The sequence below is a fragment of the Phyllopteryx taeniolatus genome, chromosome 23 (assembly GCF_024500385.1).
Source record: "Phyllopteryx taeniolatus isolate TA_2022b chromosome 23, UOR_Ptae_1.2, whole genome shotgun sequence".
Taxonomy (NCBI): Eukaryota; Metazoa; Chordata; class Actinopteri; order Syngnathiformes; family Syngnathidae; genus Phyllopteryx; species Phyllopteryx taeniolatus.
In genome coordinates this window covers 1773212-1788032 of record NC_084524.1, presented here as the reverse complement: position 1 = coordinate 1788032, position 14821 = coordinate 1773212, and the positions used below count along the sequence as shown (strand labels likewise).

General features: G+C 46.7%; 2 protein-coding genes and 1 non-coding gene across 7 annotated transcripts; all 3 read left to right on the top strand.

The window, feature by feature from the left end:
• Positions 1-359: 359 nt before the first annotated feature.
• On the top strand, positions 360-7789 carry LOC133472724 (sentrin-specific protease 3-like). 5 transcript variants are annotated; one of them, XM_061763996.1, is made up of 12 exons: positions 360-496; positions 2194-2319; positions 3123-3779; positions 4475-4588; positions 4670-4781; positions 4867-5014; positions 5178-5225; positions 5321-5398; positions 5472-5609; positions 5768-5851; positions 5942-5992; positions 6954-7789. In XM_061763996.1, exons 2-12 carry the CDS (start codon positions 2232-2234, stop codon positions 7062-7064), a joined length of 1629 nt encoding a protein of 542 aa, XP_061619980.1. In that variant the 5' UTR covers positions 360-496; positions 2194-2231; the 3' UTR covers positions 7065-7789. The 5 variants fall into 5 exon arrangements, with proteins under 5 accessions (XP_061619980.1, XP_061619979.1, XP_061619981.1 ...); XM_061763995.1 differs by having other exon boundaries at positions 404-772; XM_061763997.1 differs by lacking the exon at positions 360-496 and adding an exon at positions 819-1190 and having other exon boundaries at positions 6483-7789.
• Positions 7790-8689: 900 nt separating this feature from the next.
• On the top strand, positions 8690-13974 carry LOC133472734 (eukaryotic initiation factor 4A-I-like). The gene is made up of 11 exons (XM_061764020.1): positions 8690-8804; positions 9828-9870; positions 9948-10080; positions 10166-10305; positions 10834-11002; positions 11763-11872; positions 11959-12102; positions 12171-12308; positions 12420-12509; positions 13033-13112; positions 13211-13974. The coding sequence occupies exons 1-11, from the start codon at positions 8782-8784 to the stop codon at positions 13353-13355; spliced, it is 1215 nt and encodes a 404-aa protein (XP_061620004.1). The 5' UTR covers positions 8690-8781; the 3' UTR covers positions 13356-13974.
• On the top strand, positions 11519-11659 carry LOC133473042 (small nucleolar RNA SNORD10). Its single transcript, XR_009786953.1, has one exon. It is a non-coding gene; the product is annotated as a small nucleolar RNA SNORD10 (small nucleolar RNA).
• Positions 13975-14821: the final 847 nt, after the last annotated feature.

Sequence of the window (14821 nt, the reverse complement as noted above, 5' to 3'; positions counted from 1 at the left end):
TTTCCTTTTTTGCCTTCCTTCTGCGCTCCCTCCCTCCCTCCCTCCCTTGCCTCCTTCCCTACCATCCTTGCATCTTCCTTCGTTTCATACCACCTTTGCGTCTTTTTTAAATCATTTTTCCTGCCTCTGACCTATTTGCCTCTTAGCTCCTTTCGCTCGAGTCATTTCTAAAGCGTAGCCCTACTTTTGGCCCACTCTATTTAGCCATAATATATACATACACACACACACACGCCATCATTGTTGTGTATGTCGCATGGATACAGTAGTGTAGTTGATTAAAAGGCTGATGAAAGTAGTGGAGAAAGAGCTTTAAAAATAATAATAATAATAATACTTTGTATCGCTCTTTTTTGAGTGAAGGCAGCAGGTTGAAATGTGGACTTTGTGTCCCCGTTTCCTTGTGTCGGAACTGGCCGCGTGACGCCTTTGCTGTGCGACGGCCTCGAAGACATGATGACGAGCGCCGATCGTCTCTATTAGCTTTGGGAGCCAAGTGAGACCTTTCCCCTTCCCCGCGTGCGTTATGTGGACACTAACGTCGTGGCCATCGAGTGTTTGCAGCATTTAAACGGTCGCGTTGAAGATTTTCGGCCGAGGAGGTGACAGCTGGCTTCCTCCCGTCAGCCCCTCATCTGACTTCATTCAATGAAGTGTTAGCATCACAGTTAGCATCTGGGATTTTTGGGGACAACCAAAAAAAAAAGGACGCAGTTTCCACACAGTTGGGAATCGTTCGGTCACACTTTTACACAACATCGGCGACTCAACGGTAAGCGTGCGCTGCGTCGCGCAGGTGACGTGTCGCGACTTTAAGCAAACTAATACAATAAAAGATGCTAGCCTAGCTGGCGTTGCTAACGACGATCTGGCTAACCCGGCAGAAAAAGAAAGCGAGCGTCGAAAATAAGTCGAATTTTTCAGCTTTTCTTTTCATGATGTGGTACCGCTGTTGTTTTTTACGTCGTCGTTATATATTGACGCAGAAAATGTTGGACAGCGAAGCTTCTTCTGGCTAGCATTAGCCTGCTAACGATTCGCTCGGTGTTCCTTTATTGTCTCCCAATTAGGATTTAGTTTTGAACGTGAGGACTTTTCACGACGTTTCGGTACCGCGGAGAAATCCACGCCGAAGGACCCCTCATGATCTTAACCGCACCGAAACAGAAGTGCCATGGAATTGTTTTGGGGTTATTCAATTCATCCACCATCACCATTTCTTTCTTTCCTTCGCCACCCTTCCTTCTCCCCCACTTTTCTTTTCCTTCCCTTTTTCCATTTGTCCTTGCACCCTCTTTCACTTCATTCTTCCATCACGCCTGCCTTCCTTGCTTCCTTCTTTCCAGTTCACCTCCCTCCATCTAGCCTTCCTTGCTTCTTTACATTTTTCTTTCCATCCTTATTTCCTTCCTTCCTGTCATCTTGCCTCTTTTATATTCCTTTCCATCCTTTTCCCCTCCATCCTTCCTCCCTACCTTCCATCCTTCCTTCCTCCATTCCTACCCTTCTTGCTTCTGTCCTCCTTCGCCGTCCCTTCCTTGCTTCCTTCCTTCTTTTCGTCTTTGCTCTCTACCTGCCACTTTTCGTCTTCCTTCCACCCTCCATTCTTCCATCATTCCTTCCTTCCTTGCATCTTCCTCCCTTCATTATTCCTTTTCTTTCCTTCCTTGCCTCCCTCCACCCTTTCTTTACTTCCTATCATAGTTCCATCCTTCTGTTCAGCCTTTTATTCTTTCCAGTCTCTTCCTTTCCATAATTTCTTCCTTCCTTCCTACCTTCAATTCTTGCTTCCTTCCACGCTCTCCTTTCTACTTCCTTCTTACATTCTTCCTTCCTACCGTCTTTCATTCCTTCAAGCCATCGTTTCTTGAAACCTTCATCCCTTCCTTCCTCCCATTCTTCCTTTTATCGTTCCTTCTGTACTCTGTCATCCTTTCTTCCCTCCTTCCTACCTTTGTTTTATTCTTCCTTCCTTAAGTAAGGTCATCTAAAAAGTGTAAACCTGCTTTTTTAGGCCCAACCGCTACGTACTGAATATATTATATATATATATGCAATATACTTGATTAAATAGGCAACATATTCTAGAATCAACTAAGTCTGCACAAAGTAGAGCGAGTACATTTCTTTTGTGACTTTCCAAGCTGCCTTTGTGTTTTTGCAGATTGTGAGCATCGTGTGCTTTGTGTGCAGGTGACGCGCTGGCGCAGGTCGCGGGGTGTCCGTGGATAATGCGAGACAGTGGGGGTAGCCTGACCCAGAACCGCTGGCAGGGAGATCTGGGTCTGACCGCCGTGGGCCAGGAAGACACCGGAGGAGGTCAATTCCTAATTTTGTGCTCGTTTTCAATGAGCCGACGACCTTAAGATTGTGTTTTGGACAAACAAGTTGGGAGTTGGTCTGGCCGATTCCCAATTCGAACAACGCTAACAGGGCTTATCTTGGCTCAACGCGTACTGATGTCGCGTCGTCCACTGGCTCAAAGGAAGACTTTTTATTCTTCATAGATTATACTAAAATGCAAAATGGATTTCACAGTTCAGAGCCTCTTATTTATCATTGTGTCAAACGTCCTGGTGCACTCCCTGCAGTCCCGTGCCTACCGGTCTGGTTTGTAGCTGGTCGTGTCTGTTCACACAATGTATCATGTATTAAGCCATCCATCCATTTACCGTAGCGCTTCTCCTCACGCGGGTCACGGGCGTGCTGAGGCGGGGTACACCCCGAACTGGTCGCCAGCCAATCGCAGATGTATTAAGCCAATGTTATTATTCTGACATAAATATGATCGTTAGCTCGTCGTGTTTTGGATTACATATTACAAATCTGACTGCAGTGTTCCCTAACAAGCCCAACAAACATTTTTTTGGGCGGTGGGGCATTAGTTTAATGCATCCATTTTCCATACGGCTTCTCCTGACGCGGGTCGCGGGTGTGCTGGAGCCTATCCCAGCTGACCCTGGGCGACAGGCGGGGTACACCCTGAAAAGCGGATTCTGAAGGATTTGACATCAGGCCCCGTAGTTGGGTTCCATTGAGTATGAGAACTGATCAAACATACAAAAATACGGCTGGATGTTGAATTTCTTTTAAATGTAATGAGTATTTCTTTTTGCCGGTAGGTGGGATTCCCGGAGACCACCTCATTGTCCCGGTGTCCGACCGTAGCATCCCCAGCCCCGTGCACCTCCGCCTGGGTCAGAAAGAAAAGGTGTGGAGCGGCGAGGATGAGGTGGAAGAGGACAGGATGGGCCACGTCGACGCCGACGACGAGTTCGAGGGCGGCTGCTGGGAGGAGAATGAGGAGGACGAAGAAGAAGAAGAAGAAGAAGAAGTAGGAGACGACGAGGATGAAGAGCGAGCGGCTGTGGTGGAGCTGGACATCGCAGACTTTCTCCCGCAGTCCACCCAGCATTACCAGCACGCACACTTCGCAGCGTCACAGAAGGATGAAGATGTAACGATGGAGGAGGAAGAGGAGGAGACGCCGGTCCCTCAGGCCGGAACGGGACGCCTGACCTCGGAGCCCCGCCTGCACAGATTCTGGTCTCCGCGCCGGCCCCGGCTGCGATTCCACGGCCCCCCGGGCTCTCGGCTGAGCCAGCACTGGAAGAGCTGGCGGCAGCGGGCCCAGCGGGTGTACTCCCTCGGCCTCCGTTGGAGCCTGCAAGGACAGAAGTACTGTTACAGCAAGCATAGGAGGATAAAACGCTATCGTCAATCGCTGTACACCGATGACGATAACAGCGAGGAAGGGGGCTTCGCAGAGGCTGCTCGAGGTACTAAAATCCTCAGAATTGACCTTAGCTACTGGAAATGCCACAATTGTTGTGCCTTTTGAAATAGGTTGACTGTCAATCTCCGAAAGCTTGCACCAGGTGATCTGAGACCCCAAAAGTTAGTTTGAAATAAAATGACCGCAAATCCCTCAAACGTTGAAACGAGATGATTGTAAATCGCCACGTTTGCGGGGGTTCAAAAAGACCACTGTAAATCTCCCAAACATTTGCGGTGGTTAAAGTAAAAAAAAAAATAATAATAATAATAATAATAATTCCAAATCAAACTACCATAAATCCCTAAAAGTTCCAGTTGTTGAAATAAGTGTAAAGTTCCCCCCAAAATTGCACCAGGACATCTGTTGTCTTTTTTTTCGCATACTGTAAATCCCCAGAATTGCGGTGGTTGAAATAAGACCATCGCTAAGATGTAAAAATCCCTCAAAGAGTCGCACGTGTTGAAATGAGACAACCGAAAAGCCTGCTAACATTGCAACTATTAAAATAGCATATGTCCCTGAGCGTTACGGAGGTTGGTTACAAGACTATCGCGAATCCCACGCAAGTTGCGACGGTTAAAATAAAGCTTCCCTAAATCTGCAAAACAAATTGCACCATGTGAAATAAAACTCCCATCAATTCCCCCCAAAGTTGCACGAAGAGTAACCTCAAACGTTTGTCCTCCTTTTGTGCAGATAAACAGCGGAGCGGCTGCTCTCCAGACAGGCACGCCGAGCGAGGCAGACGGGAAGTCGAGGAAAAGCGAGCGGAGCCGGTGCTTTCCGAGGAGCACGTGAGCTGCGTAACAGGTCGGCGTCCGTAAGCCTTTTTAGCGGCCGCACGGCATCGCGCGGTCGGATAAACTCGCGTCTTTTATTGTCGGGGCCCAGGCATTCTGGAAGAATCCCTGCAGAAATACGGCAGTTTGATCCCAATCCATGTCGAAGACATCGTGGAGAGGCTTCAGGACATCTTCAGAGAGAACTTCTCCCAGCCACACAGGTGACACGCACACCATAACCTTCTTGTTGGTTGTCTCATGTAATCTGAGTTCTTTCTTTTGCGTCTATACGTGAATACGCTTTAGGAAAGCCACGGTCCAACACTTGATACAATCCTTCCAGCGTTCCTCGGGATCAGCTCTGGCCAAAACCTTCAGAGTCAATTACAAACGCCACGTTCTTATCATGGATGACCTCGGCACTCTTTATGGACAGAATTGGCTCAATGACCAGGTATGACCGTACGCAATGAAGCCAAAGCTTGAACGTTCACAATACGCGTACGAGTAACGCTAACTTGACCATTCACAATATGAGTGCATCTAACCCTGCTCGTTTAGAATTCATTTTGTCTTGAAAATGTTTCCGATTGCTGTCCTTTGGTTATTGTGTTCAGATTATGAACATGTACGGCGACCTGGTCATGGACTCTGTTCCAGAGAAGGTGCGCGCCGCCCAATTGAAACTCCCTCGAGTTTTCCACCGGATTGCATCACGCAGTGTGTCAGAACGTCTCCTTTTTTTCTGGCCTCTCCTCAGGTTCACTTTTTCAACAGCTTTTTCTACGACAAGCTAAGGACAAAAGGCTACGAAGGAGTCAAACGGTGGACGAAGAATGTAAGCGAGCAGTACCTTTTTTGAATTCTGCAATCAGATTATTCATGTACATTTCTGCATCCCTTCCTGCCAGGTGGATATCTTCCAGAAGGATCTCTTGTTGATCCCCATCCACCTGGAGGTCCACTGGTCGCTGGTCAGTGTCGACATTCCTCGGAAAGCCATCACCTACTTTGACTCCCAGCGGACCCTCAACCGACGTTGCCCCAAGGTGGGACGGCGGAAAAAGTCCAATGATTCCATTTTGCTCAGAGAACATTTAATGCTGCGGTCTCGACTGTGCGACGCTGTGAGCACCGCACACATTTTTGGACATGAAACCATCACCGTGCCTGACCCTGGATCTGTCTTGTGTTTGTTTTCCCTCAGCACATTTATAAGTATCTGCAAGCAGAGGCCATCAAAAAAGACCAGCAAGACTTTCTGACCGGCTGGAAAGGCTTTTTCAAAATGGTGAGAGACTTGATGATTTGTTGCGTTCATACAGCGAGCGCTCCGATCGCTGTGCTGCGCGTTACTGAGACTGCCGGCCGTGTGTTTCAGAAGGTGGGCCGGCAGAACAATGACAGTGACTGTGGGGCGTTCGTGCTACAGGTAAGTCTGCAGAGTTCCATGGCCGCGTCCCCAAAAATCACCAGCTGCCTTGTCAGGACATTGTAGTAAACGGACAAAAGGTGATGCGCAATCCTCCTCCTGGCGTTGAGAGAGCGAGTTCTTAATTCACACCTCTTTCAAACATTTCATTGTTGCCCTCAAGGCCTTTTTTTCTTAGATGCCAATGACCCAAAAGACCGAAAGAAGCTGCGTCTGCTTACAACAATGTCCTGATGTCTCTTGCCCAAAGATTGTGCAACTTCAGACCACCGGCCCGATTGCAAAACGGTCATTCACATTTATGCAGAGGTGTCCCACCTAAAATTTTGAAATGAAGAAGCCTTTTGGATTCAAAACAAATGGCGTTCAAAATGACACCTTACTTGTTTGTCGATATTTACGTGATGTCGTCATATGTGGAGGTGGAAAAGGTAACGAACCTATTTTGACCAAGTCAGGAACTAAGTCGGTTATCTGTTTTCAAATGTAGGAAGTGAAAAATCAATCAAGCCAGATGCAAGCCTAAAAACTAAAGTGCAGTAACAACTACGTGTACTTCATCAATTGCCACCAGTGCGCACACCAGATCCAACGTTGGCGTCAACCTCTGTAGCACAAGCTTTTTTTTTTTTTTTTTTTTTTTTTTTAAATAGCGGTACGTTGCCCTCCGAGTTGAATTTGAGCATCTTCTTCTTTGCCCCTTTCGATTGTTGGTTTTCATGTTGTATTTGTGTCTTTCACCGTTTGCCCCGTTGAATAAACGGCCAAAAGTGCAGCTGCCACTTGTGTTCTCCTTTTTCTATTCACTTCCCTGACGTGGCGTTTCTCAAGCTCGCAAGTCAGAGTATCGTTGTGAAAGTAAGAATTGTCAGGCTGAAGGAGCGTCGGCGCCACCAAAGCGCACTTCGGCCATGTTGGACTGACTTGTGTGTTTTCTCTTTCCACCGCCGCATCGTTACAGTACTGCAAGTGTCTGGCCCTGGGGCAGCCGTTCAGCTTTGGCCAGCAGGACATGCCGCGTCTGCGCAGGCAAATGTACAAAGAACTGTGTCGCTGTAAGCTCACCCTGTGACCCCTCACCCCCACCGAACCACACCAGCCACAGCGAGATGGAAGGGGGCGGGGGTCGGAGGGGGCCGCTCGAGACGGAACGCTCTCAGCCGACACCTCGTTGTGGATCGTCGCAACCGTCTTGTGGATTCTTCGATGTAGATAACCCCAAAACAATCCAGTTCTGTTTCTTGGCTAAATGATGCCTGAGTGTTTTAAGTGGGCCGAGGGTTCTTCCTCACATCAGCCACGTTGATGGAGAAAAGGTATGGAACAGCTATGCGAGCGGACCTGAAAACATAACAAATGCCCCTAACATATGAGCTGTCTTACTAAAAGGTTCCCTTGACCTGTGTTGAAGAATCGGCAACCATCTCTTCAACACATTTTGTATTTTGATTTAGATTTTTTTGCCACGTGACGTGTCCTTTATTAAGGTCATTTACTTTGCATTTATCTGTTGTTGTTTTTTTTGGGGGGGGGGTTTTGTACGTGCGTTAATGTCGTTCCAATATGTTGCTACATTTTGACAACTGTTAATACAGGAGGAGTTCTCTACTTTTGTTTGAGGGGGGACAAGAATACAAATTGGCCAGGTTTTCTTTCATCAAGCAAATTGTCCTCTGTAACTTTTGTAACAAAATACTTTTATGTTCCCTCCTAAAAGTTGTAATGAAATTCAGTTGACTGTTTTATATATCTTCTACAGTACATACTGGTCACTAGAAATAAATTTAAAGAAAGTTGGCCTCAGGATATTTGTGTGTTTCTGTCATGGAAAACATCCGATACGATGTGAATCACTTCCCGTGTAAGCATGACGCAATGAAATGCAAGCAAAAGCAAAATTGACCCATGGGTCGAACCATGTGTCAAGAGGGCGGATAATAGAGGTTGTTCTTCAACATGGCTATTTCCCAGGTTGCTCATCATGGGTGGACATGTACATTTATGAAGACAAACATGACAGAAAATTACAGATGAGTGGGCCAACGTCAATTGACCAATGAGTTGGACCTTGTGGCTAACCCAATGCACCGTCATTTGAGGTAGAATGTTAGCGTAGTGAGGACATAGGGTGCCCTAAGCCAGATTGACCCATGCATGGGTTACACCATAGGTCAAGAGACGTGATAATAGAGACAATGAACGTAGAAGCACTGTTGTTGTTTGCGGCCCTGCAAAAGCGAGAGGTTAGTTACACATGAACATAACATACAGAGATGGGAAGCCGAATGGAAAAACAACAAAATATGACTAGAACTGTCTTATAGTACAAACAGCATTAAAGTGAAGCTCAATGTTAAAAGGTATCGGATAAACTTGGGGGTAAAATTATTTAAAAAAAAAAAAATTATCTGATCTGAACCCAGTATGTGTTCACGGATGGGCGACCTCTGCTCGTATGTGTATGATGCACTTTACAAACCTGTGAATGAATGAAAACACCAATGTATCAAAGCCTGAGTATTTATGTTATTCACGGAATAACAATAGAAATCGATCGTTTACGCAGAGAAAATTAAGATTAAAAATGTAAAAAAAAAAACCTTGTCAGACCAGAAGTGACGTGTCATACGACTCTGACCCCTCATTTGTCGGTGACGTCCTTTGGACCAATCACAAGCCGATGTAGGCGGGACCACCTGTAAATGACGGCGGTCCGTTGCAATAAGAAAGCTAGGTTGTGCCGTCGACGTATATAAGAAAATTTCGCCATACTTTCTTTCTTTGTAATAATGTCTGCTGACAACGACAATAGGTAAGGATCGTTCGTGTTACCAAGCGAGCTACGATCACTCCCCTGCGGGGTTTTCCTCGATAATTGCCTCAATAGATTTGTCTTTACACGGTGGTCTATATACAGCGAGGATTCTGTTATTCGACGCCAAATGAGAGAGTTTGCCTTGTGGCCTTTTCAAGGAAAAATGCCAGATTTTGCGGACGAAATGTGCCGGTTTTCGTCAGCTCGCTACTCGCTTGTGTCATTTGGTGATGTTCTGACGATATCATGGGTGATTATGATTGTCATATTTTTATTTTTTTTCCAGCGTAGTCGGCTGCCGCTTAGCTGTTAGCTGGAGCTAATGTAGGCGGCCGCCGGGCCTCGCACCTGCTAGGCCTCCGGTGGAAAGCGAGAAAATGTCGTGCTGTGTACATTCCACGCGTGAAATGGCCACTTTTCTCCGGTCGCCGGTTGACCGCGGCCTTGTGAGGAGGTCCGTTCGCCCTTTCGCTGGCTAGCGGCGGCACATGGCGGCGGGGGACACGCCTGTGCTCGCTAACGATGCCGGAGGAGTAGGCCGCATGGCGCCGATTTGGGGAAACGTATACTTTGTCCCTTTTTTTTGTGGGCGTGGGTAGATTGTTGTTTGGTTTTTGTTTTTGTTTGTGTGTGTGTGAGACTCTGCTGACTCGACAACAGCGGTGGTGATTCTGAAGCCACACGAAAAAACAAGGAGGCGGAAAAGGTAGCGCCATGATGCTAAAATGGCTAAGTCTCCTTTTTTAACACCAACTTCGCCACCCAAGGCGATTGATTTGGGCTAAACAATGCGAAGAAAAGCGAAATGAAACGGACTGGGCTCGGATGTGGTCTGGTAGCATCCCTCCCCTCACTACCGCGGAGCCACCATCTTGAATGCGAGAAGCTAAAATGGCGGACGCGTGTGATGCTTTTCTCGAGTTGTTGTTTTTTGGAGTAAATGACTGCATACGCGTGGAAAAACGATGCACCTTTGAAAGAGGAGCGAGGTGGCATTTAAATGTTGTTGTTCACCCCCAGAGACAATGGCCCAGAAGGCATGGAGCCAGATGGCGTCATTGAGGTGAGTTTCCACTCGTGCGTCAGATGTTTCGGACATGAAATTCAGATTGGAAACGTGAACATTTTTACCCCCCGCAGAGCAACTGGAACGATATTGTGGACAGTTTTGATGACATGAACCTGCGCGAGGATTTGCTCCGTGGAATTTACGCCTATGGTTTCGAGAAGCCTTCTGCCATCCAACAGAGAGCAATTCTTCCTTGTATCAAGGGTGAGAAGTTGTTCTTCTCAGAATCTCACGTAAGAACCATTGGGTTGAACAACAAACGGCAGTGTCGTGTCCGCCTGTGTTCCAGGTTACGACGTGATTGCCCAGGCCCAGTCTGGTACAGGAAAGACTGCCACCTTTGCCATTTCCATCCTCCAGCAGATTGATGTGACGCTGAAGGGCATCCAGGCTTTGGTCTTGGCCCCCACCAGGGAGCTGGCTCAACAGGTAGGAACCCCCCCCCCACACACACTTTTTTTTTTTTTTTTTTTTTTTTTTTTTTTTTAAATCCCTCAAGGAGGGCCCACCTTATCGTGGCTTCAGCTTTTAAGTTTCACCCCATATCTTTCTTGTGATGCATGTCTTAACAAATCATTGGCTCCCTTAAGTTTTACATAGTAATATTAGAGTTTTCAATGATTTCAAAATAACTGAAATGTTCATCTTTGCTGTTTTATGTTTAAACAAAAAATGTAGGGAGTTCCCAGGGTCAGCAGTGTCTCTTACAGTTAACTGAAAATTTGAATGACTAAATAGTTCCCTGAAGTTTAGCTAGTTTTAAATTGATCTCGTATCACCTGTTGGATTAAAAATGTTTTTTGTTGCTGTTGTTGTTTACAAAAGGCTGATGCCAATGTGTGTAAAAATGCAGAATCTCTGCGCTGCTCATCGGTTTGGGCCTACTTTCTTGCACGTACCGTCCCCAGTCGACCGCTGTGTTTTGAAAATGTCCTCCCCGCCTCTGCTTGAAATCAGATCCAGAAAGTGGTGCTGTCTCTCGGCGACTACATGGGCGCCGGTTGCCACGCTTGCATCGGCGGGACCAACATCCGCATCGACGTCCAGAAGCTGCAGGGCGAGTGCCCTCACATTGTGGTGGGGACCCCCGGCCGTGTCTTCGACATGTTGAGCCGCAGGAGCATCTGTGAGTCGCCCTAGATTCTACAGAAAGCGTCCACTTGAAACAATGAAGTGCCTCGTTTTTGTTTTTGAATTTAGATTTGCTCAAAATGTCGGCTTTTTCTGCATATAGCAAATGTGTGCTTCTCTCCCGAAAAAGATACCTACTGCATTTCTGTGTGTGTTGTAAATATTGGCCTCCCATCCAATAGGCACCACGTCCCATTTCATTGCGGTGTCATCCACTTGAAACCAATAAATGTCTGACACCTCCACTGGTTCCTAGAATAGGGCCCTCAACTCTATTTAGCGCTGAAACAAATGTGCTTCAGCCCAAATAGAGACGGGCCTCCTTTTGCAACCATTGGGCTCGACGCTTTATCTGCTAATCGCAATGTTTCATCCACTTCAAACCAAATGCACGCCTCTTTTCTCCCCAACTTCTGACCAGTCTATTAAGATGTGTAAAGATGCTCTGACGCCAACTTCCACTCTCAGAAAAGCTTGTTTTGTGTGCAATGAAAGTCCATGAGCAACTTGCTGTATTGTGATGAAACCCATGCGTGTCAGCTGACTCTGGAACCCCCCCGGTGGGTTGCGACTCCGCTCGGCGTTTTGCCGGCCAGAGTTCTCAGCTCAGCGGGGATCCCGAGACGTGATCAGACTCACACTTCTGAATACAGCTTACCCCAAATGCGCTTGTTTGTCAACCCACAAGTCCCGAATACCATCGGGTAGTTTACATTTATGACCTTGAACCTAAATTTTTATTATTATTTTTTAAGCTCCTAAATACATCAAAATGTTTGTGCTGGATGAGGCTGATGAGATGTTGAGCCGAGGCTTCAAGGACCAGATCTATGAGATCTTCCAGAAACTGCCTGGCAGCACACAGGTCTGAGTCCCTCACAGCTCTGTTTGTGAACCACACTACTTTTGTGGGTTTTCTTTGTTCAAGGATCGCTGCTGTTTTTATTTCAGGTTGTCCTCCTATCAGCCACCATGCCAACTGACGTCTTGGAGGTCACCAAGAAGTTCATGCGCGATCCTATCCGCATCCTGGTCAAGAGAGAAGAGCTGACCCTCGAGGGTATCCGCCAGTTCTACGTCAATGTGGAGAAAGAGGTTTGGGCGCGGGACGAGCGATTGCTGGGAATCGGGGCTCCCGACTGATCCCTGTCCACCGTTTTCAGGAGTGGAAGCTGGACACGCTGTGCGATCTGTACGAGACCCTGACCATCACCCAGGCCGTCATCTTCATCAACACGAGGAGAAAAGTGGACTGGCTCACAGAGAAGATGCAGTCCAGGGACTTCACCGTTTCAGCTATGGTACAGCGTCCTCTGCCTCGGAACTGTTTGCCTTTATATGGTCACTCACTTGTCGCTTCCTGGAATTCTAACAAGTATACATTTTTTGTTTTTGTTTTTCTTTTTTTGTAGCACGGTGAAATGGACCAGAAAGAGCGTGACTTGATCATGAGGGAGTTCCGTTCTGGCTCCAGTCGAGTCCTCATCACCACTGACCTGCTGGTATGTGACTTTGTTGCTTTGACACACCCATAAACAACCCATTTTCACAAATAAAACTGCGCGTCATCCGTTCGAAACGAGCAAGCACCCCTCCCGAAATACTCCCCCCCAAGAATGTAGTCTTTTTTTTGGGGGGGGGGGAGTGGAGTGGAGTAAGGACCTGAGCCCTAATGGTATAATCTGCATAATACCCCCCAAAGGGTTTGTAATGGTCTATAGAGGCAGCAAAGAACTACTTTTGTAGCCATGGTAGTTGCTTAAGTGGTGTTAGAATTATGAGGGAGTCCTTGGAAAGGTTCGGAGTCTGTCACATTGCTACATGAGGAAAAATGTCCAGGGTTCCCTCTCCTCCCAACTGTGGTGTTGGTGAAGGACTGACAGTTCCTTGGTAGAGAAATTGTCGTCTGCCCTCCACTGCGGCTGGGCTCCGGTCCCAGATTGGCAACTATTCGGCAGACCGCATTCCTCGTGCGGCGTTCACGCGACGACTACGACTGAAAAGTAATCCGCGCGTCTCTTTCAGGCTCGCGGCATCGACGTGCAGCAGGTCTCTCTTGTCATCAACTATGACCTGCCCACCAACAGGGAAAACTACATCCACAGGTAAGTCACGTTGTCCCCCACCCACCCAAAAAAAAAAAAACAAGACCCATTATGCTCCCGAGCCCCTCTTCACTGCATTTCTTTGCCCTCGCCATCAGGATCGGCCGCGGCGGTCGTTTTGGCAGAAAGGGAGTCGCCATCAACATGGTGACCGACGACGACAAGCGCATCCTGCGGGACATCGAGACCTTCTACAACACCACCATTGAGGAGATGCCCATGAATGTGGCTGATCTTTTCTAAAAAAGAAAAAATCCAAACCATGAGAGCAAAATCCATCTGCCCTCGTTCCTCCCCGCACCTCTCCAGTTTTAAAAAGAAAAGAGGAAAAAGTCCAACTTTTTTTTTTTTTTTTTTTTTTTTTCCCTTCCAAGTTCAAATTCCTGAACTTGATGGTTTCCCACTCGGGAAGGAAGACTTTGCAGCCTTGATTCCTTCCCAAATCAGTTTTTGGCTTGACCCATCTTAACACTGTTTGCCACATAGTCTCACTGAAATTGAAGAATTTAATGCGGACATTCCATTATCGTTTTTGTTTTTTGTTTTGTTTTCTCTTCTCTCCCCCTTGCGCTAATTTGCATCGTGAACTTTTTAACCTGGACGCCCCACCCCACATCCAAAAAGCACAAACATTCTGACAGCGACCTAAAAACGAGGAGAAAATCTAACATTAAGCAGCATCCCCGAGGCTGCCTCTTGAAACGTTTGGTGTGAATGTTGATAGAAAAAGCAAACTCGAGCGCAAGCAGTGTTAAGGCGACCTCCGGTTCAGTGAATGTCATCTTTAACTTTCATCCAGTTGTTTGGGGGCTTAGCATTACACAGGGCATGTTCAATAAAAAGACCTGTACAGTAAAATCAACTTTGACCGTTTGGAGCCTCTTAACTGCTGTTTCTTACTTTAGAGCAGGGGTGGGGCCCTAAAAAAAAACGAGAAGCTTTTTATTTTTTATTTTAATTTTGTTGTTGTTCTGGGTGGCCCACCCTTGCTCTCGCGGCATCTTTATTTGACACGCTATGCCCACTCAGTGGAGGACGGCTTCCCTGTGGATGCTGACGGTGAGTTCTGTGACTGCTGGTTGTCGTTTTTGGGCTTTATGTATTGTAGATAAAACTCGCCTCCCCCTACTGCCCCCACTCAATTTTGTAGTCTCTGTATTTTGAAGTATTGCATTTATTTTCTGTTCAGACGGTGGCCACTTTGTGTGATCTACCTCATCAAAAAATGTGTGTGGTGGGTGGGCTGTTTGTTCTATAAGGACCAAACTTGCAGTATAGAGATTCCACAGCCTCCTTTAAACAAAAAACTACCTGGGGGCATCTTGTTTGGAGGTGTATGGTGTTTGTTTTTGTTTTTAATGATTATGGAATTGTTAACCTTTTTGAGACAGAAACAGTGTATCAAAATTTTTCTACATTGGATTCTGTATAGTATTTATTTTAATGGTCTTTAAAAAAAATAAAGGTGTCTCCTTTATAACAGTGTAAATTGCATTGTTGAGTAAGTGTTAAAATAAGTCCCTCCCTAGCTTGTTTAGCTGGCAGACCAAAAAGTGGCCAGTGGCCAATCAGGTCTCGAGGAGACTTACCTGCTTTCCGCAGCACCCTAAATTTGGTTGGTCCAAAGTTGTCGTGAAGTTCGTCAAACTGATTGGCGCTCAACCCGGAAACGATTACTATGCTCTAACAATAAAACAAAAATATAATAC